Source organism: Petromyzon marinus, unplaced genomic scaffold (assembly GCF_048934315.1).
Source record: "Petromyzon marinus isolate PM22_M1 ecotype Great Lakes invasive population unplaced genomic scaffold, UKy_Petmar_22M1.pri1.0 PM_G_Scaffold_7, whole genome shotgun sequence".
NCBI classification, from domain to species: Eukaryota; Metazoa; Chordata; class Hyperoartia; order Petromyzontiformes; family Petromyzontidae; genus Petromyzon; species Petromyzon marinus.
Window position 1 is genome coordinate 3823987 of NW_027423024.1, and position 21412 is coordinate 3845398.

General features: G+C 50.3%; 2 protein-coding genes across 3 annotated transcripts; both read right to left on the minus strand.

The window, feature by feature from the left end:
- Positions 1-206: 206 nt before the first annotated feature.
- LOC116937312 (cyclin-J-like) lies at positions 207-7309 on the minus strand. The gene is made up of 7 exons (XM_032944372.2): positions 7142-7309; positions 6295-6418; positions 5569-5779; positions 5346-5458; positions 3887-4058; positions 2479-2638; positions 207-899 (listed from the first exon to the last, which is right to left on the minus strand). The coding sequence occupies exons 2-7, from the start codon at positions 6358-6360 to the stop codon at positions 503-505; spliced, it is 1119 nt and encodes a 372-aa protein (XP_032800263.2). The 5' UTR covers positions 6361-6418; positions 7142-7309; the 3' UTR covers positions 207-502.
- Positions 7310-12461: 5152 nt separating this feature from the next.
- On the minus strand, positions 12462-19758 carry LOC142920153 (E3 ubiquitin-protein ligase Mdm2-like). 2 transcript variants are annotated; one of them, XM_076062626.1, is made up of 6 exons: positions 19606-19758; positions 18754-18778; positions 15118-15269; positions 14299-14373; positions 13379-13512; positions 12462-13045 (listed from the first exon to the last, which is right to left on the minus strand). In XM_076062626.1, exons 3-6 carry the CDS (start codon positions 15217-15219, stop codon positions 12925-12927), a joined length of 432 nt encoding a protein of 143 aa, XP_075918741.1. In that variant the 5' UTR covers positions 15220-15269; positions 18754-18778; positions 19606-19758; the 3' UTR covers positions 12462-12924. The 2 variants fall into 2 exon arrangements, with proteins under 2 accessions (XP_075918741.1, XP_075918740.1); XM_076062625.1 differs by having other exon boundaries at positions 18645-18778.
- Between the last annotated feature and the right edge of the window lie 1654 nt (positions 19759-21412).

Here is a 21412-nt window from a genome sequence, read left to right on the forward strand (position 1 = left end):
GTCCCTTCACCTGATGAAGGCCGCTTGTGTTGTGGCCGAAACGTCGTGAGAATTTTATTATTTTATTTTTTACCTACGTGACTTTACCCAATAGAACCAAAGAGTATGAATCTACAGCCTCCTTGAACACCCCCCACCCCCCCCCCCCCCCCCCACAGCTTGCCGACCAAAGCTCTGACGAGCTGAGCTTTGACCGACAACTCGCTCCGCGTTCTGCATTCCTGAAATCGGTGCCCTGCCAAAAACGCAACATCAATCACCGCACGGCCTGCTGATGTATCTGTTGTGCGGCTCGATGGCCAGGTTCCTGCTGACACGCGGCTTGCGCGGCCAACTCGTGGTCATCCCAAATGTTGCCAAGGGTCTCTTTGCTGAACGGCGGCGGCGGCGGCGACTCCATCTCCTGACCCACCTCCACAGGTGGCGTCTGCACCGACTTGGGCACCAGATGCTGCTCCTCCTGCTGCTGTTGCTGCTGTTGTTGCTGTGGCTGCTGCTGCTGCTACTGTGGCTGCTGCAGTGGCTGCTGCTGCTCCTCCTGCTGCTGTTGCTCCTGCTGCTGTTGTTGTTGTGGCTGCTGTTGCTGTGGCTTCTGCTGCTGCTGCTGCTGTTGCTGTGGCTTCTGCTGCTGCTGCTGCTGCTGTTGCTGCTGCTGCTGTTGCTGCTGCTGTGGCTGCTGCTGTTGTTGTGGCTGCTGCTGCTGCTGTTGCTGCTGCTGCTGCTGTTGCTGCTGCTGCTGTTGCTGCTGCTGCTGTAGTGGCTGCGGCTGCTGCTGCTGTTGAGTTGACTGGTGACGAGGCACACGTGGTATGGCTGAGGCTGAGTGGGAGGGCTGCTCAGAGTGGACAGCAGGATTTTCCTGAAGCTCCATGACCTGCTTCCTGTTGAAGTTGTATTTACTGAAGAGTTCGAACATAGGGGGAGGACGTAGAGTTAGAACAGACACACAGGTCCATGCCTGTGTGTGTCTAATCATGTTAGGTTCAAGCCCATCTTGACACACACAGGTCCATGCCTGTGTCTAATCATGTTAGGTTCAAGCCAAACTTGACACACACAGGTCCATGCCTGTGGGTCTAATCATGTTAGGTTCAAGCCCATCTTGACACACACAGGTCCATGCCTGTGTGTCTAATCATGTTAGGTTCAAGCCCATCTTGACACACACAGGTCCATGCCTGTGGGTCTAATCATGTTAGGTTCAAGCCCATCTTGACACACACAGGTCCATGCCTGTGGGTCTAATCATGTTAGGTTCAAACCATCTTGTTATCCTTGAACCCAATATCACACCGTGCCCTTGACAGCAATATAATTATTTAACATCAATAAAAACATCTAGGATGTACTGCAGTAATTAACACCACTGCATAGTACTGTCGTTTGTAGTAGTTTGTCCCCAATATAACATAAGTGGAAACAATCCTGGGGCAAAATCTGAAAACCATACTCCCCAATCTCTAAAAATTAAGAGTGTGCAACTTAATGTTATGTTTAAATAACGGTCGCTAAGCACAGGCCCAAAATGCTAAGAAGCCAGCAACAGCACCAGAGGAATGTCTAATCGTTTAGCGTTCATCTGCTTATTTAATTCAGCAAGGTGATGAGAAACCTCAACCATAAGGGCCCATCTACCAATGAGTCACAAGGCACCATGGGTAATGCTGGAGCGCCTCACCGAGTCTCAGGGCATCCGTGATGGACTAGGACGTGAAATTCGCACGCACAGGAATCCACATATCAGCTTCATTTAGTCGTCATGGATATTGCTTAAAATATTTGCCATCTGTTGCACAATGGCATACTCTTTTCGATGTGAAGCTTTCGTGACTGCAAGGATTAATCGTCTTTGGTTCTTTCGGTAAAGTCACCACGTAGAATGAGAATAAAATAATAAAATAACACGATAAAATTCTCACGACGTTTCGGCCACAACGCAAACAGGTCTGTACCATTCACCTGAAGACGGCCGCTTGCGTTGTGGCCGAAACGTCGTGAGAATTTTATTATTTTATTTTATTATTTTATTCTCGCTCTACGTGGTGGTGACTTTACCGAAAGAACCAAAGAAAATGGCATACTCGTTGTTTTTAGTAGTCTCTCGTCATGCCAACTTGACAACAGTATTTGTCCTCTGGAGACACTGGCCTCCACCGTGTGAATGTTGAATTGACACGACTACCTCGGTCCCACCGACATCGCTCATTTGATCTGGGAGACAACTTTCACTTTGACTAACAGTTAATCTTAAAGCAGTGATGGTTTTGGGCAGCAGTGATGGTTCGGGCAGCGACGCATAACCTGTATTCAATTTCCCTTGGGTAAATTCGGCTTTAACGGGTAACCAGTATTGGTTTGTAAACATAAATTGTGTAGAGAAAAGAGCACGTTGCTGCCTCGTGAGCCACAACTCAGCCTTAATAGGTCTCTTAAACGGTCACTTAGGAGAGCTTTGTGTTGTTTTGTCGTGCAAATCACCAAATCAGCTGCTCCACGCACGGCAGGATCATCTCCCAGGCAAGGCCAGTGAAGTGTTGCATGTACAGAGTCCACGCAGAGGGCAGCTTCACTTCTATACGGGCCAATGCTATGCTTGCAGCCGCCACCACGGATGGACGGAAACTCAGGAATACGTGGTCTGCATACACACAAAGACAAAACCCTCCGTTTAGCCTTAACAGACTGTTGGGGCAAGTGCTGCTAGCGAGTAGCAGCACCTATGAAGGTCGGCACTGTGGCACACGAGGGGGTGGGTGGCCAGCACCACGCCCGGCCGCCTTTGTCTCCCCAGTGCTGGCGATGTTTACACACCACATTGAGTTACTCATTTGAGGCCGAGTCGACCTAGGGGAGGCCCAGGACCGGTTCAGATAATCGTCACCGGTGATAGCCGTGAGCGGGCGTTGGACCAGGGTGTCCAGGGTCGTAGCTGCAGCGTAGCGCTAACCGCTACGCCACCTCTACCCTGCACACAGGAATGACAGGCAGGCACACACACACAGACGCTTAAACGCACAAGCACCCAGTGAACGAGGAACGTTGGGCCAAGGGCACCCTGAACATTTGAACAAACATTCCGACTAAAATTTTGATTTAAAGCTTTTGTGACTGCAGTAATTCATATTCTTAGCTCTTTCGGTAAAGTCACGTTGAAGGGAAACAATAAAATAATAAAATATATAAAACAATAAAAATTCTCACGACGTTTCGACCATAACACAAACGGTCATCATCAGGTGTGAAAAGCAACGGCAAGAAACATTTGAAAGAAGTGTCGGTTCGCATCAAATTATTTATTTTATTAACGGTGTTTGTGTGTTTATTTATTTATTTAAACGTTAGCACTACGGGCAGCGATTTGGCAGTTTGTTTAGAAGGACGAGTCCATCTATGTTCTGAAAAGAGGAGGGGGGAGACGAAACATTAATGTATGTTGTCTGAAAGCCACCGTAAGCGTGAACAATCAATTAAGACCTGTTCACGCTTACGGTGGCTTTCAGACAGCATACATTAATTTTTCGTCTCCCCCCTCCTCTTTTCAGAACATAGATGGACCAGTCCTTCTAAATAAACTGCCAAATCGCTGCGCGTGGCGCTGACGTTTTTTTAAATACCCCGTTTTAAAATAAATAAATTAATGCAAACCGACACACCTGATGACAACCGTTTGTGTTATGGTCGAAACGTCGTGAGAATTTTTATTGTTTTATATATATTTTATTATTTAATTGCTTCCCTTCAACGTGATTTTACCGAAAGAGCTAAGAATATCAACATTCCGACGTTGGAAAAAAATATATATTCGGTGACGTTTCAGGCACTGTCCCTTCTTCGCTGGTCACCTTAGCGTTGCCTACGAAGCGCTCCTCTACAGCTCTGCGAGCACCTTGCAGGGCGAGCTGAAGGAAGTGGGCCGTGTACTTGGTCGTGTACGCGTGCCGGTAGGACGAGCCTCCAGCCGGGGCGTCCTCACGCCGCGACAGCCACAGGAAGTAGTCCACGAAGTGCGCCGCTGTGGGCGTGCACAGGTTCCAGTCGAGTGTACACAGCAGCAGGAACTGTGCAGGGGGGAGGCAGACGGGAGAGTGGGCTGGCACGGCACAGCTGCCACCACTGCGTGAAGCATTCAGTCCGCCACGCTGCTGTGTGTTGCCTGGAGGGTTTATTTAACTATTCTAGATTTAAAGCTTTCGTGACTGCAAGGATCCATACTCTTTGGTTCTATTCGGTAAAGTCACGTAGGTAAAAAATAAAACAACAAAAATCACGACGTTTCGGCCACAACACAAGTGGCCTTCATCAGGTGAAGGGATCAGGCGGTCTCGAGGACAGCGCTGGAGTGAAACACAGCCACGCTCAGACCGCGACCTTTAAGCTGTGCGCAAGGAAACAAGGTGCCTTGACAAAGGAATTAGCATAAAAATTAGCATTTGATTGGCCGACTTAGCATAGAAGTGGTGTACGTGCGGGTGCACTTGCCAGTTGGCGCGGGGGGGGGGGGGAGTTTACCTATTGATGGTGTGAAAGGGGAATTTAAGAGCTGCGAAAGTTTGGGGTACCACTACTTGAAAAATATACTGTACCACTGAAAATTAGTTTAATGTTTGGTTCGATTTAGAACGTCTTTCCAATGGTTGCTTAACTAGTCGGGTTGGTGCATGGCTCGCAAACAGTTCAAATGTCTGGTCAAGGAGTCAACTCGGCCCTTCGTCTGCACGGGTAAATGCAATGACCGTCATATTCTTTTGGGTCTTTCGGTAAAAGCCACGTAGATTGAAAAAATAATAAAAAATATCACGACGTTTCCATCGCAACGCAAGCAAATCGTCACGGGGTGATTGTTTTACGGAGAGACTGAGCCCCACCATAGGGAGAATTTCCTGCACTTGTTCCAGCGCCGTGCAAATAAATGAGCACCACTCCACGTTCATTTGTCAGGTCTGCTGTGGTAATATTATTCTGCAGCTTTTGCCTTCCTGTTATCTAGTAAGAAGACACGCTTCTATATTCAAATTCGGGCTGTACATTCAAATTGTCTACAGAATAATTAGTTGGCATGAAACAGAGATGATGTGTTCATATTCTTTGGGTCTTTGACGTTTCGATCGCAACACAAGCAATCACCTGAGGACGACTGCTTGTGTTGCCATCGAAACGTCGTAATTTTTTAAATTATTTTTCTATCTACGTGACTTTACCGACAGACCCAAAGAGTAAGATTGTAAAGTAACAAGACAAAACAATTGGTTTCTTGAATCAAATCGCGACCTTGAATCATGACAATGCACGGAACGGTTCTGGGGGGTGAAACATTGCATGCCGAATTAACAGGGGCATGCAGCTACCTCCGTCTGCTGCAATTCCTCCTTGGACAGACTCAGCCCTTGCTTGATCATCACCTCCAGCCGGTTCACCCAGTCCAGTCGCGGCACGTGCTCATCCATCTCCTCGAACTTGGCTGCGCAGGGTGTCAGGGACACGCATGCCGACGGTGAGCAAGCGACCAAGCGTGCGAGCGAGAGATGAGCGAGTGATCGGGTGGGTGGGTCACGTGAGCGATTGACCGACCTGCTATAATGAGGTAGCAGATTGAGCAGGTGTAGAGGCAGCGGACGGTGATGTCGTGGCGGTCCATGAACACGTCTAACATTGCGATGGCCAGGTGGTGCGTGGCCACACTCAGCTGCAGGCGCTCGCTCAGCGTTGCCAGGAGGTCGACGAAGTGGCGACGGAGGTGCAGCTGGGGCGAGCGTGCGCAAAACCGAGGCAGCGACAGCTCCTGCGAGGGGGAAAAAAAACGAGGACGTGGGGGTTGGGAGGGCAGTTGGGACGCTGTGGAGTTGGGTGAAGAGGTCAAGAGGTGTTTTGAAATGATAATAGATTATTCTGGGGGTCTAAGGAGGCGACGCGCCCGGTGACGGTGGGCCACAGCATTTAATTTTCGCCGTCACGCAAACCAAGAGTGACAAAAGCCACGGCCAAATTGTCTCCCTGTCCAAGCGAGTGAAAGATGGCGAAGAACTCATTCGGTAGTCCTCAGCCTACGATGAAACAAAACCACGAGGTGTGGAGATCCGTAGCTCCAAAGCACAGCCACTTTTATTCTTCCACAAGGTACCATGTCGCTCGTGTTATAGTCCCCGGAGAGATAGGGGGCCGGGTCGACCCGCTGGCCAGGATTGAACTTGCAACCTCCTCGCTGCGAGTCGAGCACTCGAACGTACGTGCCGTGTAAATCAGTTCGTAGGATTTGTGTCTGCGTGTAGGAGGCCTATTGATGAGAGAGGCGGATACCTTCTCTCGAAGGACGCGGTAGATGTCATCTGCCAACTCGCCTTGCCACCACTCGCTTCTGTCCATGTCTTGGTCCGTCGCTCGCGCCTCGTGCTCAGGAGTTTATTACTTGGACAGGCACGTGCTGGGTACACACAAGTGTTCACGAGTGGAGTTTATTACTCGGACAGGCATGTGCTGGGTACACACAAGTGTTCACAAGTGGAGTTTATTACTCGGACAGGCACGTGCTGGGCGCACACAAGTGTTCACGAGTGGAGTTTATTACTCGGACAGGCACGTGCTGGGTGCACACAAGTGATCACGTGACAGATTTGACGTCACAGCTCACTTGCCGTGCAAAAAATATATGCATTATTGAGCTCCCCCCACAAAAATAAAGTGTATTTGTATAATGTTTGCATGGTGTACAGTCTGGAAAGTACCCACATGGCAAATTTCCAGTTTGTTGCATGTGGAGAAGTACAGACAACACACACAATCACAACTTTGCCTTTCGTATATATGGAGATTACCACAGGTTATACCACGGGCACTTCGTGCTCAACAGAGCATTAAGAATAAAGGCAGAATTTTCACAACACTTGGAAAAGAAACTACATTTGCAATTTTTTGCAAAAAAAAGTAACACATTTTTCCACGCGTAAAAAATTCAATTATTGACACGTGTGCAAACTTCACAATGTATTTGCTTGAGCAAGACCGATTACATTATTGACGAAATCTTAAAGTGCTCATGCTAAACCGGCTTCCAAACATCTCAAGCTCACACCCTACCCCCCGCTATGCATGTGGAATAATGTAAAAAATATGTCCTGTTATGATGAAAAACAAAACAAAGTCTTACCAAACACTGTCCATTATTACACGGCGGGAAGGGAAATCGTTCAGTTAACAAACCGTGATAGTTTTAACGCCTCAATATGTCACGATATAGTCTAAATACAGCAAGTCTCAAGTCTTTCACGGTAACTACGGACGGAGTGGGCAGCACGCAGCCACGTTGGAGTCGTCACGTGACGCAGCCACCGACTCCCAGGACTCTCCACGCCCCGGAAGTGCTGCTGAGCGCCGGAAGCCGGAGGTGACGCGTCATCCGTGAGCCAGGGACTCCTGATTGGATGAGGTGTGGGCGTGGCCACACCCGAGGGGGAGGCGACGGCCAGGGGATAAAGGGGGGGGGAGGGAGAGACCCACAGAGACCCATACTCATAGAGACCCACACAGACACCCACAGAGACCCACAGAGACTCATAGAGACCCATACTCATAGAGACCCACACAGACCCACACTCACAGAGACTCACACAGACACCCACACAGACTCACAGAGACCCACACTCACAGAGACTCACACAGACCCACACTCACAGAGACCCACACTCCCAGAGACTCACACAGACCCACACTCACAGAGACCCACACTCACAGAGACTCACACAGACCCACACACACAGAGACCCACACTCACAGAGACTCACACAGACCCACACTCACAGAGACCCACACTCACAGAGACTCACACAGACCCACACTCATAGAGACCCACACTCACAGAGACCCACACAGACCCACAGAGACCCACACAGACCCACAGAGACCCACACAGACCCACAGAGACCCACACTAACAGAGACCCACACTCACAGAGACCCACACTCACCCATACTAACAGAGACCCACACTCACAGAGACCCACAGAGATTCACACTAACAGAGACCCACACAGACCCAAAGAGACCCACACTCACAGAGACCCACACCCACAAAGACCCATACTCACAGAGATCCACAGAGATCCACACAGACCCACATTCACAGAGACCCACACAGACCCACATAGACCCACAGAGACCCATACTCAAGAGACCCACACCCACAGAGACCCACACTCACAGAGACCCACACAGACCCACAGAGACCCACACTCACAGAGACCCACACAGACCCACAGAAACCCACACTCACAGAGACCCACACAGACCCACAGAGACCCACACTCACAGAGACCCACACACACCCATAGAGACCCACACTCACAGAGACCCACACAGACCCACGCTCACAGAGACCCACACAGACCCACACAGACCCACACTCACAGAGACCCACACAGACTCACAGAGACCCACACTCACAGAGACCCACACAGACCCATACTCACAGAGACCCACACAGACCCACACTCACAGAGACCCACACTCACAGAGACCCACACAGACCCATACTCACAGAGACCCATACAGAGACCCACACAGACCCACAGAGACCCACACTCACAGAGACCCACACTAACAGAAACCCACACAGACCCACATAGACCCACACTCACAGAGACCCACACAGACCCACACAGACCCACACTCACAGAGACCCACACTCACAGAGACCCACACAGACCCACATAGGCCCACACTCACAGAGACCCACACAGACCCACAGAGACCCACACTAACAGAGACCCACACAGACCCACATAGACCCACACTCACAGAGACCCACACAGACCCACAGAGACCCACACTAACAGAGACCCACACAGACCCACACTCACAGAGACCCACACTCACAGAGACCCACACAGACCCACAGAGACCCACACTAACAGAGACCCACACAGACCCACATAGACCCATACTCATAGAGACCCACACTCACAGAGACCCACACAGACTCACAGAGACCCATACTCACAGAGACGCACATAGACCCACAGATACCTATACTCACAGAGACCCACACAGACCCACATATACCCATACTCATAGAGACCCACAGAGACCCATACTCAAGAGACCCACACCCACAGAGACCCACACTCACAGAGACCCACACAGACCCACATATACCCATACTCACAGAGAACCACATAGACCCACAGAGACCCATACTCAAGAGACCCACACCCACAGAGACCCACACTCACAGAGACCCACACAGACCCACAGAGACCCATACTCACAAAGACCCACATAGACCCACAGAGACCCATACTCACAGAGACCCACACAGACCCACACTCACAGAGACCCACACAGACTCACAGAGACCCATACTCATAGAGACCCACACAGACCCACACTCACAAGAGACCTACACTCACAGAGACCCACACTCACAGAGACCCACACTCACAGAGACCCACACTAACAGAGACCCACACTCACAGAGACCCACACTCACATAGACCCACAGAGACCCACACTAACAGAGACCCACACTAACAGAGACCCACACTAACAGAGACCCACACTCACAAAGACCCACATAGACTCACAGAGACCCACACTAACAGAGACCCACACCAGCAGAGACCCACACTTACAGAGACCCTAAGTAAAACTAAACTAAGTGTATTGCCACCAGGGTGTAGGGGGGCCCCCCACTGAGCTGCTGTGCCAATCTTGGTCCACGCGAGCGGCCTGCCCTGCACCAAGTGAAAGCAGCTCCGTCAGGTCGCTCGTCACGTGGAAACGGCGTTAGAGCGGCCAGGAGAATAATCCTCGCACTCTTAAGACGCACCGCTCGGATCGCTAGGGATGGGTTAGCGCGTCTCCCACGTGCGTGTGAATATTCACAGAGGATGGACGTGGATGTAAGATAATTTTGTCGTGACGGTGGTCGCAGCTGCTGCGAGCTGCTAAGAGACACTTGCCCCTACAGTCTGTTAGATGCCACACGGGGGGCCTTCACTGGAGGGGTTTGCTTTGCCGCACCAACGCTCCCCACACACACAGTGCACACACGGTGAACTCGTAAAGTGATGACAGGAAACGATGAGGTAAAATGTGCAAAAGTTTAATATATTAAACGGCAATAAACGCATTCAAGAGTATGATTGAGGTAAAAGAATATAATTTCTACATTGAGGTAAACAATTTTTTTATATTGTGAGGTAAAAACAAATCTTTTTTACATTCTGAGGTAAAAAAAATAACATTAGTATTTTTTATAAATATTCTGAGGTAAACAAAAAATATTTTGAACATTGAGGAACATTTTTTTTACATTCTGAGGTAAAAATATGAACATTAAATTGTCCTTAATGAGACATACATTAACAAACGCTCTCTGTGTATCTGTCTCTCTGTGTGTCTCTCTCTGTCTGTATCTGTCTCTCTGTGTGTGTATCTGTGTCTGTGTGTGTCTGTGTGTGTCTGTGTGTATCTGTGTCTGTGTGTATCTGTCTGTGTGTCTCTGTGTGTGTATATCATCTCAGTCAGTCGACCCGTGGCACCTGGGTCTGCCCCGTGGCCTCCTGCCAGCGGTCGGTCAACACTTCACGTGGCCTCAAGGTGCACATAGCCTGGCACAAGCGTCGTGGTGACATTACTGCCACTGAGTGGTGAATGGCGGTTGTTGTTATTGTTGTGCGTGTCTGTGTGTCTGTGTGTGTGTCTGTGTGTGTGTGTCTGTGTGTGTGTCTGTGTGTGTGTCTGTTTACTATTACCATCAGGGGAAAAAACGGTGATCCAATCTCCGACCCCCAGGAACAGGTTTGCAGATTTGCTGAGCATTTCTGTGAGGTCCTGGGGGAGGGAAAATCCCTCAGCCAGGAAAACATCGTGGCACAAAGTGAGGATGACCCTGCTGTGGCTGCGGTGCCTCAAATATTGGAAGAAGTCACCCCCTGTGAGTGGCTGGCTGAGGTGCCATCTGTTGAGGAAGTACTGAAGGCGATCCGGAGTCTGAGACCAGGAAAGGCAGCGGGCAGAGATGATCTCCCAAGCGAAATGCTGAGGGTGGCGTTTGTGCACAGACTGCCCTATATGACATCATAACGGTCTGGACCACTGGACGGGTTCCGCAGGATTGGAAGGATGCCCTGGTGGTCCCCCTTTTTAAGAAGGGGGACCGCACAGACTGTAACAACTACAGGGGCATCTCACTCCTCAGTGTGCCGGGAAAGGTCCTGGCAAGGATTATTCAGCATCGCGGCAATATCTTTTCATCAGTTGCGTAACACTGTGTGGAAGCTACCTGGTCTGTCGCTCCGCACTAAGCTTCAGGTCTTCTCGGCCACGGTCATTCCCTCCCTTCTCTACGCTTGCGAAACGTGGACCCCCCCTAATGGAACATCTTCGCCGGTTAGAAACATTTAGGCTGGCCTGCCTACAATCCATCCTGGGTTTAACCAGACTGGATTGTGTGAGGAGCTCACAAATCCTTGAAAGATCTGGGCAAGGTCCCATCGGTGAGCTCCTCCGGCGGGCAAGGCTGGGTCATGTAGCCCGCATGCCCAGCCACCGCATGCCAAAACAGCTTTTGTTCGGCCGGATCGAGGGGGCTAAGCGGGCGCGGCACAGGCTAGAGAAGAGATGGAGTGATGTGGTACAGGAGGACGTGGAGCTGAGTGGACTTGCCGATGACTGGTACCAGCGGTGTCAAGATCGGCTTCTGTGGAGGCTCGTGAAGGATGCTACTGGGCAGTTGGAGGTAGTTGCCCTCCAACAACAACGGAGGGCGGAGGAGCGACGCTCAGAACAACGAGCGGAGCGCCGGGTGGCTAAAGCACAGCAGGTTGGCACAGTAGGGGGCACAGGTGGTGCATCAGCCAGTGATCTCAGTCAGTCGACCCGTGGCACCTGGGTCTGCCCCGTGACCTCCTGCCAGCGGGTGTTCGACACTTCACGTGGCCTCAGGGTGCACATAGCTTGGCACAAGCGTCGTGGTGACGTCACCGCCACTTAGTGGCGAATGGCGGTTGTTGTTGTTGTGTGTCTGTCTGTGTGTGTGTGTCGTGTCAGGACAGGAACGTGTGCACCACAGAGTGGATCTCCCTGCGGCAGAGTGGGCAGGCCATGCCACGCTGCTGCAGCTCCAAGGCGCAGCGGCGGCACGTGGCAAGGTGGCCGCTGTCGCCGTGAACTAACGTGCAGCTATGCGGCTCACTCCGGCACACCACGCACTCACCCACGACAACACCATCAGCACCACCCACACCACCAACACCACCCACACCAACACCACCATCACCAAAACCACCAGCACCACCACCCACACCAACACCACCAACCACACCACCACCACCCACACCACCAGCACCACCCACACCAACACCACCACCACCCACACCAACACCACCACCTACACCACCACTATCACCACCACCACCCACACCACCACCTACACCATCACCATCACAACCACCACCAGCCACACCACCACCCACACCAACACCACCACCCACACCACCACCATCACCACCACCACCACCACCCACACCACCACCACCACCACCACCCACACCAACACCACCGGCTGTGGTGGAGGTGGTGGAGGTGGTGGTGACATTGACACCAGCTGAAGGGGAAGAAAAAGAAGAGATTATGTGAGTGAGTGAATGTGTGAGTGTGTGTGAGTGTGTGAGTGTGTGTGTGTGAGTGTGTGAGTGAATGAATGTGTGAGTGTGTGTGAGTGTGTGAGTGTGTGTGAGTGAGTGTGTGTGTGAGTGAGTGAATGTGTGAGTGTGTGTGAGTGTGTGTGAGTGTGTGAGTGAGTGAATATGTGAGTGTGAGTGAGTGAATGTGTGAGTGTGTGTATGTGAGTGAATGTGTGAGTGTGTGTGAGTGTGTGAGTGAGTGTATGACTGTATATGGGTAGCGGTATTGTAGTTAGCGCTACATCGCGCTATGAACCCGGGGAGGGAGTGAGAAGGAGGGAGTGAGGAGGAGGGAGGGGAACTTCACCTCGCCTGCTGTCGGCCGTCACTATGGAGAATGACTTCACGAACAGCGCTGCCACCGAGTGTCTGGAAGAGAGGGACAGGGAGATCCAGGCTGGGTTTGGATGCAGGCTCTATCTACCGCCCCTCTCTCTCTCCACCCCTCTCTCTCGTGTTTGTTTATTTTTATTTCACTTTTTAAATTATAATTTTTCTATCTACGTGACTTTAGTGAAAGAACCAAAGAATATTCACCCACTCAATCACTCACCCACTCACTAAACAGCTCACCCACCCACTCAATAATTCACTCCCCCACTCGCCCTCCCTCCCACTCACTCACTAAATAACTCATCCGCTCACCCACACTCACTCACCCACCCACCAAATCTCTCTCCACCCTCTTTCTATCTCCCCCACCTGGGATCTCTGAGTGAGAATCCCTCCACACCAAACACCTCCCCCAGGGGGTCCCCGCCACACCTCACCAGGTACGGCCTCTCTACATCGTAAAGTTGTCTCCGCTTGATGTATTGTCCCACGTAGTGGTACGCCTACGTGGGACGTACACACACACATGCACACACACACGCATGCATGCACACACACGAGTGGGTGACTGAGTGGGTGAGTAGGTGGGTGGGTGAGTGAGTGGGTGGGTGAGTGGATGAGTTAGTGAGTGGGTGGTTGAGTGATTGAGTGGGTGAGTGGGTGGGTAGGTGAGTGAGTGGGTGGTTGAGTGATTGAGTGGGTGAGTGGGTGGGTAGGTGAGTGAGTAGGTGAGTGAGTGGGTGTGTGGATCAGTGAGAGAATCAGTGAGTGGGTGGGTGGATCAGTGATTTAGTGGCATGGGCGGAAGAGATGGACTAGTCAGTGAGTGGATGGGTTAGAGGGTGAGTGGATGGGTTAGAGGGTGAGTAGAGTGAGTGGTTGGGTGAGTGAGTGGATGAGTGAGTGGTTGGATGAGTGAGTGTTAGTGTGTGGGTAAATGGAGTGGGTGAGTGGTTGGGTGAGTGGGTGGCTGAGTAGGTCAATGAATGAGTGGGTGGACGAGTGGTTGGGTGAGTGGGTGGGTGAGTGTAACGTCTGTACTATGTTGAACTTCTTTCGCACCGCACGTAGCCATCTGTGATAATCCTGCAAATCCAAATTATACAGCAGGTGTCAGGGTCGCGATAGAATCCACGACCTCCTGTACACCAGGCGAGGTAGTCAACATCTCCTAGCCACCCTGATAATGATGATGGTGGGTCCCACGACCTCCTGTACACCAGGCGAGGTAGTCAACATCTCCTAGCCACGCAGATGATGATGGTGTTGGTGGTCGTGATGGGACCCACCTGCTCCCACGTGAATGTGTCGCCCTCGACACCGACCGACTGCAGCAGACGAAGCATCGCAGGCACCGGCTTCAGCTGCATCCCAGCGGACAGAGGCATCACGGAGCCACATGTCATCACTCACACAGACACAAAGGTCCCCCGTGTAGCCACGGCAGGCTATAGGGGCAAGTGCTGTTAGCGAAGAGAAGCACCTATCAAGGCTGCCGGCACTGTGGCACATGAGAGGGTGGGTGGCCAGCACCACGCCGAACCGCCTTTGTCTCCCCAGTGGCTTTGTTTACTACGACACACCGCTACACCAGCTACTCTTTTGAGTCAACCTAGGGGAGGCCCAGGACCGATTGTAGTGTATAGTAGTGTATATTACATTGTAGTGTATAGTAGTGCATAGTGTATAGTAGCGTATAGTACTGTAGTTTATAGTAGTGTAGGGTATAGTGTAGTGTATAGTAGTGTAGTGTATAGTAATGTAGTGCATAGTAGTGTAGTGTATAGTAATTGTAGTGTATAGTTGTGTATAGTGTACAGTGTATAGTTGTGTAGTGTATAGTAATGTAGTGTATAGTTGTGTATAGTGTACAGTGTATAGTTGTGTAGTGTATAGTAATGTAGTGTATAGTTGTGTATAGTATAGTGTACAGTGTATAGTATAGCGTACAGTATAGTGTACAGTGTATAGTTTAGTGTATAGTGTGCAGTGTATAGTGTACAGTGTATAGTATAGCGTACAGTGTATAGTATAGCGTACAGTGTATAGTAGTGTACAGTGTATAGTAGTACACAGAGCACCGGTGAGCCCCCCTAAAAGCGACTCACCAGAATGTTCCTGTGAGCTCCAGCAGCGGCCAGAGACAACCTGGAGTCACCGGCACTCATCACGGCAGCGGCCAGAGACAACCTGGAGTCACCGGCACTCATCACGGCAGCGGCCAGAGACAACCTGGAGTCACCGGCACTAATTACGGCAGCTGTGGAGACAGCAGGAAGACAGCGACACTCGTCACGGCAGCTGTAGAGACAGCAGGAAGACAGCGACACTCGTCACCGCAGCTGTGAGACAGCAGGAAGACAGCGACACTCGTCACGGCAGCTGTAGAGACAGCAGGAAGACAGCGACACTCGTCACGGCAGCTGTGGAGACAGCAGGAAGATAGCGACACTCGTCACGGCAGCTGTGGAGACAGCAGGAAGACAGCGACACTCGTCACGGCAGCTGTGGAGACAGCAGGAAGACAGCGACACTCGTCACGGCAGCTGTGGAGACAGCAGGAAGACAGCGACACTCGTCACGGTAGCTGTGAGACAGCAGGAAGACAGCCACACTCGTCACGGCAGCTGTGGAGACAGCAGGAAGACAGCGACACTCGTCACGGCAGCTGTGGAGACAGCAGGAAGACAGCCACACTCATCACGGCAGCTGTGGAGACAGCAGGAAGACAGCCACACTCGTCACGGCAGCTGTAGAGACAGCAGGAAGACAGCGACACTCGTCTCCGCAGCTGTGGAGACAGCAGGAAGTCACCGGCACTCATCACGGCAGCTGTGGAGACAACAGGAAGACAGCAACACTCGTCACGGCAGCTGTGGAGACAGCAGGAAGACAGCGACACTCGTCACGGTAGCTGTGGAGACAGCAGGAAGACAGCGACACTCGTCACAGCAGCTGTGGAGACAGCAGGAAGACAGCGACACTCATCACGGCAGCTGTGGAGACAGCAGGAAGACAGCGACACTCGTCACAGCAGCTGTGGAGACAGCAGGAAGACAGCGACACTCGTCACGGCAGCTGTGGAGACAGCAGGAAGACAGCGACACTCGTCACGGCAGCTGTGGAGACAGCAGGAAGACAGCGACACTCGTCACAGCAGCTGTGGAGACAGCAGGAAGACAGCGACACTCGTCACGGTAGCTGTGAGACAGCAGGAAGACAGCCACACTCGTCACGGCAGCTGTGGAGACAGCAGGAAGACAGCGACACTCGTCACGGCAGCTGTGGAGACAGCAGGAAGACAGCCACACTCATCACGGCAGCTGTAGAGACAGCAGGAAGACAGCGACACTCGTCTCCGCAGCTGTGGAGACAGCAGGAAGTCACCGGCACTCATCACGGCAGCTGTGGAGACAACAGGAAGACAGCAACACTCGTCACGGCAGCTGTGGAGACAGCAGGAAGACAGCGACACTCGTCACGGTAGCTGTGGAGACAGCAGGAAGACAGCGACACTCGTCACAGCAGCTGTGGAGACAGCAGGAAGACAGCGACACTCATCACGGCAGCTGTGGAGACAGCGACGTGGTGGGGGGGGGGGGGGTGAGTAATGCTCAGCCGCCGGGCACGGCTGACGACCACCTCGTGGGGACCGCCTGTGTCGTGAGTCTATGGGTCTCTGTGTGAGTCTGTGGGTCTCTGTGTGAGTCTGTGGGCTTATGGGTATCTGTGTGAGTCTTTGGGCCTCTGTCAGAGTAAATTGGTATCTGTGTGAGTCTATGGGTATCTGTGTGAGTCTGTGGGCCTCTATCAGAGTAAATTGGTATCTGTGTGAGTCTATGGGTCTCTGTGTGAGTCTGTGGGCCTCTGTCAGAGTAAATTGGTATTTGTGTGAGTCTATGGGTCTCTGTGTGAGTCTGTGGGCCTCTGTCAGAGTAAATTGGTATCTGTGTGAGTCTATCAGTCTATGGGTCTCTGTGTGAGTCTGTGGGTCTCTGTCAGAGTAAATTTGTCTCTGTGTGAGTCTATGGGTCTCTGTGTGAGTCTGTGGGTCTCTGTCAGAGTAAATTGGTCTGTAGTGATAGCAAGTACCGCCACAGTCAGTATGCACTGCTGTAGTGATAGCAGTTACCACCACAGTAAGTATGCACTGCTGTAGTGAGAGCAGGATCCACCACAGTCGGTATGCACTGCTGTAGTAATAGTAAATAATGCTATCGAGTTGGTACATACCGCTATATAGAGTTAGTAGATACTAAAACAGTCAGACTATACCACTACAGTCAGCAAATACTGCTACAGTCAGCAGATACAACTACGGTCAGTAGCTACTAGAGTCAGTAGGCACTACTATAGAGTGAGTAGATACTGATATAGAGTTAGTAGTTACTACTATAGTCAGTGAATACTCCTATAGAGTCAGCAGATACTACTATACAGTTAGTCGTTACTACTATAGAGCCGGTAGACACTACTGTAGGGCCAGTAAATACTACTACGGTCAGTAGTTACTACAGTCAGTAAATACTACTAAACAGTCAGTAGCTACTACTGGCTCAGTAGATACTACTGTACAGTCAGTAGATACAACTACAGGGCCAAGAGATACTACTTATTCTGTTGTATGTAGGCTGTGTAGGTATATACAGGACTAGCTGTACTACCCAGGCTTGAATTCACCACACCCGGCCGCCTTTGTCTCCCCAGTGGCGATGTTCACACCACAACAGTTACTCGTTAGAGGCTGAGTCGACCTAGGGGAGGCCCAGGACCGGTTCAAATAATCGTCACCGGTGGTGGTCGTGAGCGGGAATCGAACTCGGGTCGCCGGGTTCGTAGCGCGGCGTAGCGCTAACCACTACACTACAATGCATTAGGCTTCCACACACAGACACAAACACACAGACACACACACAGACACACACAGACACAAAAAGATCCCCCATATAGCCTTAACAGACTGTAGGAGCAAGTGCTGTTAGCGAGCACCTATGAAGGCCGGGACGGTACACGAGGGGGTGGGTGGCCAGCACCACGATCGGCCGCCTTTGTCTCCCTAGTGGCAATGTTTACACACCGTACCAGGTACTCATTTGAGGCTGAGTCGACCTAGGGGAGGCCCGGGACCGGTTCAGATAATCGTCACTGGTGTTGGCCGTGAGCAGGAATCGAACCTGGGTCGCCAGGTTCATAGCGCAGCGCGCTAACCGCTACACTATCGCTCCCCACAACACACAGACACACACACAGACACACACACAGACAACGCTAACCGCTACACTACAATGCGTGACGCTTCCACATGCACGGGTCACGTGACAGATTTGACGTCACAGCTCACTTGCCGTGCATAAAATCTAGGCATTATTGAGCTCCCCTCCCCACCCCTAAAAAAAACACAAAAGTGTATTTGTATGTTTGCACGGTGTACAGTCTGGGAAATACCCACATGGCAAATTTCCAGTTTGTTGCATGTCGGGAAGTAGGCTAAACATTTTGAACAGACAACACACACAATCACAACTTTACATATTTTTATATATATGGAGATAAACAGTAAGAGCCAATTTGTTAATCCATTGCCGGACGAGGGTCTCCCCACGCCGCCCCGGGTCGTGATTTGACCATACTTCACCACGCTCGTCCGTGTGGCGGCTTGGTGGAGGAGGGTAGCGTAGACGTGGGAGCGTAGTGACATTGTACTCTACAATGGATGTTGCCCCCACCGCTCCTATGCCACTCACCAACGTTGCACAGTCCCGCAGCCGCCTAAAACAACAACAAAGTCCCATCACAAGGGAGAAACACACAAATAGAGATTCACTTCGAGTACACTCACCACCACGTAGCTGTCAACCTCTATCAGTGCCCCTACCTTATTACAGATCAATTCAGGCCATATCGGCCACCACGTGTCTTTATGAATATCAACGTTCGTCCTGCGAAGTCCCATCACAATGTAGAAACACAAATAGACAATACTGTTACCAAAGCATGTTTTTTTGCCCGTATTGAAACGGCTGTACCCCGTATGGGCGTGAAAACTCAATGTCTCTGTACAAGAATACGGGGTAAACCGTACGGGTTATGACAGCTGTGATGCATCAAGAGATAACTTGACCCGTGGTTGTGTTACCTCGTTTAACCAAAGGCTTCAAACTCGCGTGGAACAGCCCGAAACCCAAAGCATGAGGACAAACACAAAGACGGGTATATCACGAGAGAAAAACCCTAACATATTTACCAATAACACTGCCCTTGAAAGTAAATACTGTAGTGCATAATCGTGCAATGGCCCTTTTTCATAACACCTCTGTTACCGACGATTGTATTTCAGCCTTTTTTCTTACGACTGCTGCCTGTGTATCTTACTGTGAAAACAGTTCCACAAAGCATGTATAATTCTTTATTTTCTTTGTGACAGACTAGGCCCGAGACGCCAGGGAGGGCCTGAATGGCCTGGATTGCCTACCGAGAAGGAGACGCCTTCCCCGGCGGGGAGCAACCACAGCCTGCGGTGTCACCGCCGCAACGGGGGTCACACAACACCGGATTTTTTTTGTGGTCAAAATTTTTAAACCAAAACACCCACTTACCGGTTCGCGTGAGTTCAATCCTGCTCAGAGTCTTAAGGGGCGAGAGGAATTGTTCGTGCAAGTTTACAGTTTAGGGTGGGGGTGGGGAGTCGTTATGTTCCGAACAGTTTAGAAGCGTCCTGGGAGCCGCGCTTGAGGCGTCAGCCATTGGCACTTGGGAGCTACCACTCCCAGCGAAGGGTTGACGCTTAAACTATCAATCTTATACTTTCACTTCCATCACATAATTTGAATCGTATTTACTCAAACAATATATGCTGAATGATCTACTATCATAGTCACGGTCGCTCCGTCATTGTATTGCTGTTGGAGATGTATATATTTATATATTTTAAAAAATATTATCGCGTCTGTGACCCCCCCCCCTATTTAAAGCGGTAAGTTGGTTCGTTCCAAATGATGACGTTCACACAACGCGATCAAAGTTCGGAACGCTCTTGCAGAATTGTACAACATTTAACTCCGAAAGTTATCGCGATATGGCGACACTACGATATTACCTAATCATATCCAACATAAGCGTATCGTACATTTTTTTCCACACGGCACGTGCACACACTCAAAGCACTTGCAATTCAAATTTCTATTTAAAGCTTTCGTGACTGCAGGGATTCATCTTCTTGGTTATTTCGGTAAAGTCACCACGTAGAATGGAAACAATAAAATAAAAAAATATTTTGATCCCCTGCTGATTTTGTACGTTTGCCCACTGACAAAGAAATGATCAGTCTATAATTTTAATGGTAGATTTATTTGAACAGTGAGAGACAGAATAACAACAAAAATCCAGAGAAACGCATGTCAAAAATGTTATAAATTGATTTGCTTTTTAATGAGTGAAATGAGTATTTGACCCATCAGAAAGATTTCTGGCTCCCAGGTGTCTATGTGTACACTGTGTGTGTGTACACTGTTTGTGTACACTGTGTGTGTATACACTGTGTGTGTGTACACTGTGTGTATACACTGTGTGTGTGTCACTGTGTGTGTACACTGTATACAGTGTGTGTGTACACTGTGTGTATACACTGTGTGTGTGTCACTGTGTGTACACTGTGTGTACACTGTGTGTGTGTGTACATTGTGTATACACAGTGTGTGTACACTGTGTGTGTGTGTACACTCTGTGTGTGTACACTGTGTGTACACTGTGTGTGTGTACACAATGTGTGTGTGTACACTGTGTTTACGTATATACACCATGTATGTACATACACACTGTATATAATGTGTGTGTACACTGTGTGTGTTTACACTGTGTGTATACACTGTGTGTGTGTACACTGTGTGTGTACACTGTGTGTGTGTGTACACTGTGTGTTTACACTGTGTGTGTTTACACTGTGTATATACACTGTGTGTACACTGTGTGTTTGTACACTATGTGTGTGTGTACACTGTGTGTGTACACTGTGTGTGTGTACACTGTGTGTATACACAATGTGTATGTGTACACTGAGTGTGTGTGTACACTGTGTGTGTGCACTGTGTGTACACTGTGTGTGTGTACACTGTGTGTGTATACACTGTGTGTACACTGTGTGTGTACACTGTGTGTGTGTACACTGTGTGTATACACTGTGTGTATGTACACTGTGTGTGTACACTGTGTGTATGTGTGTACACTGTGTGTGTACACTGTGTGTGTGTACACTGTGTGTGTGTGTACAATGTGTGTGTACACTGTGTGTGTACACTGTGTGTGTGTACACAATGTGTGTGTGTGTGCACTGTGTGTGTGTGTACACTGTGTGTGTACACTGTGTGTATACTGTGTGTGTATACACTGTGTGTGTACACTGTGTGT

What these genes read in the sequence shown, in the direction of transcription:
- LOC142920153 (XM_076062626.1), bottom strand. Translation starts at nt 15,219, where the DNA reads ATGAGTGCCGGTGACTCCAGGTTGTCTCTGGCCGCTGCCGTGATGAGT. An exon ending in GAGCTCACAGGAACATTCTG is followed by an intron (nt 14,374 to 15,117) that starts GTGAGTCGCTTT and finishes GCTGGGATGCAG; the next exon opens with CTGAAGCCGGTGCCTGCGAT. An exon ending in TTCTCACTCAGAGATCCCAG is followed by an intron (nt 13,046 to 13,378) that starts GTGGGGGAGATA and finishes CCTCTCTTCCAG; the next exon opens with ACACTCGGTGGCAGCGCTGT.
- LOC116937312 (XM_032944372.2), bottom strand. Translation starts at nt 6,360, where the DNA reads ATGGACAGAAGCGAGTGGTGGCAAGGCGAGTTGGCAGATGACATCTAC. An exon ending in CTGCTACCTCATTATAGCAG is followed by an intron (nt 5,459 to 5,568) that starts GTCGGTCAATCG and finishes CACCCTGCGCAG; the next exon opens with CCAAGTTCGAGGAGATGGAT. An exon ending in TGCGTGGAGCAGCTGATTTG is followed by an intron (nt 900 to 2,478) that starts GTGATTTGCACG and finishes CGAACTCTTCAG; the next exon opens with TAAATACAACTTCAACAGGA.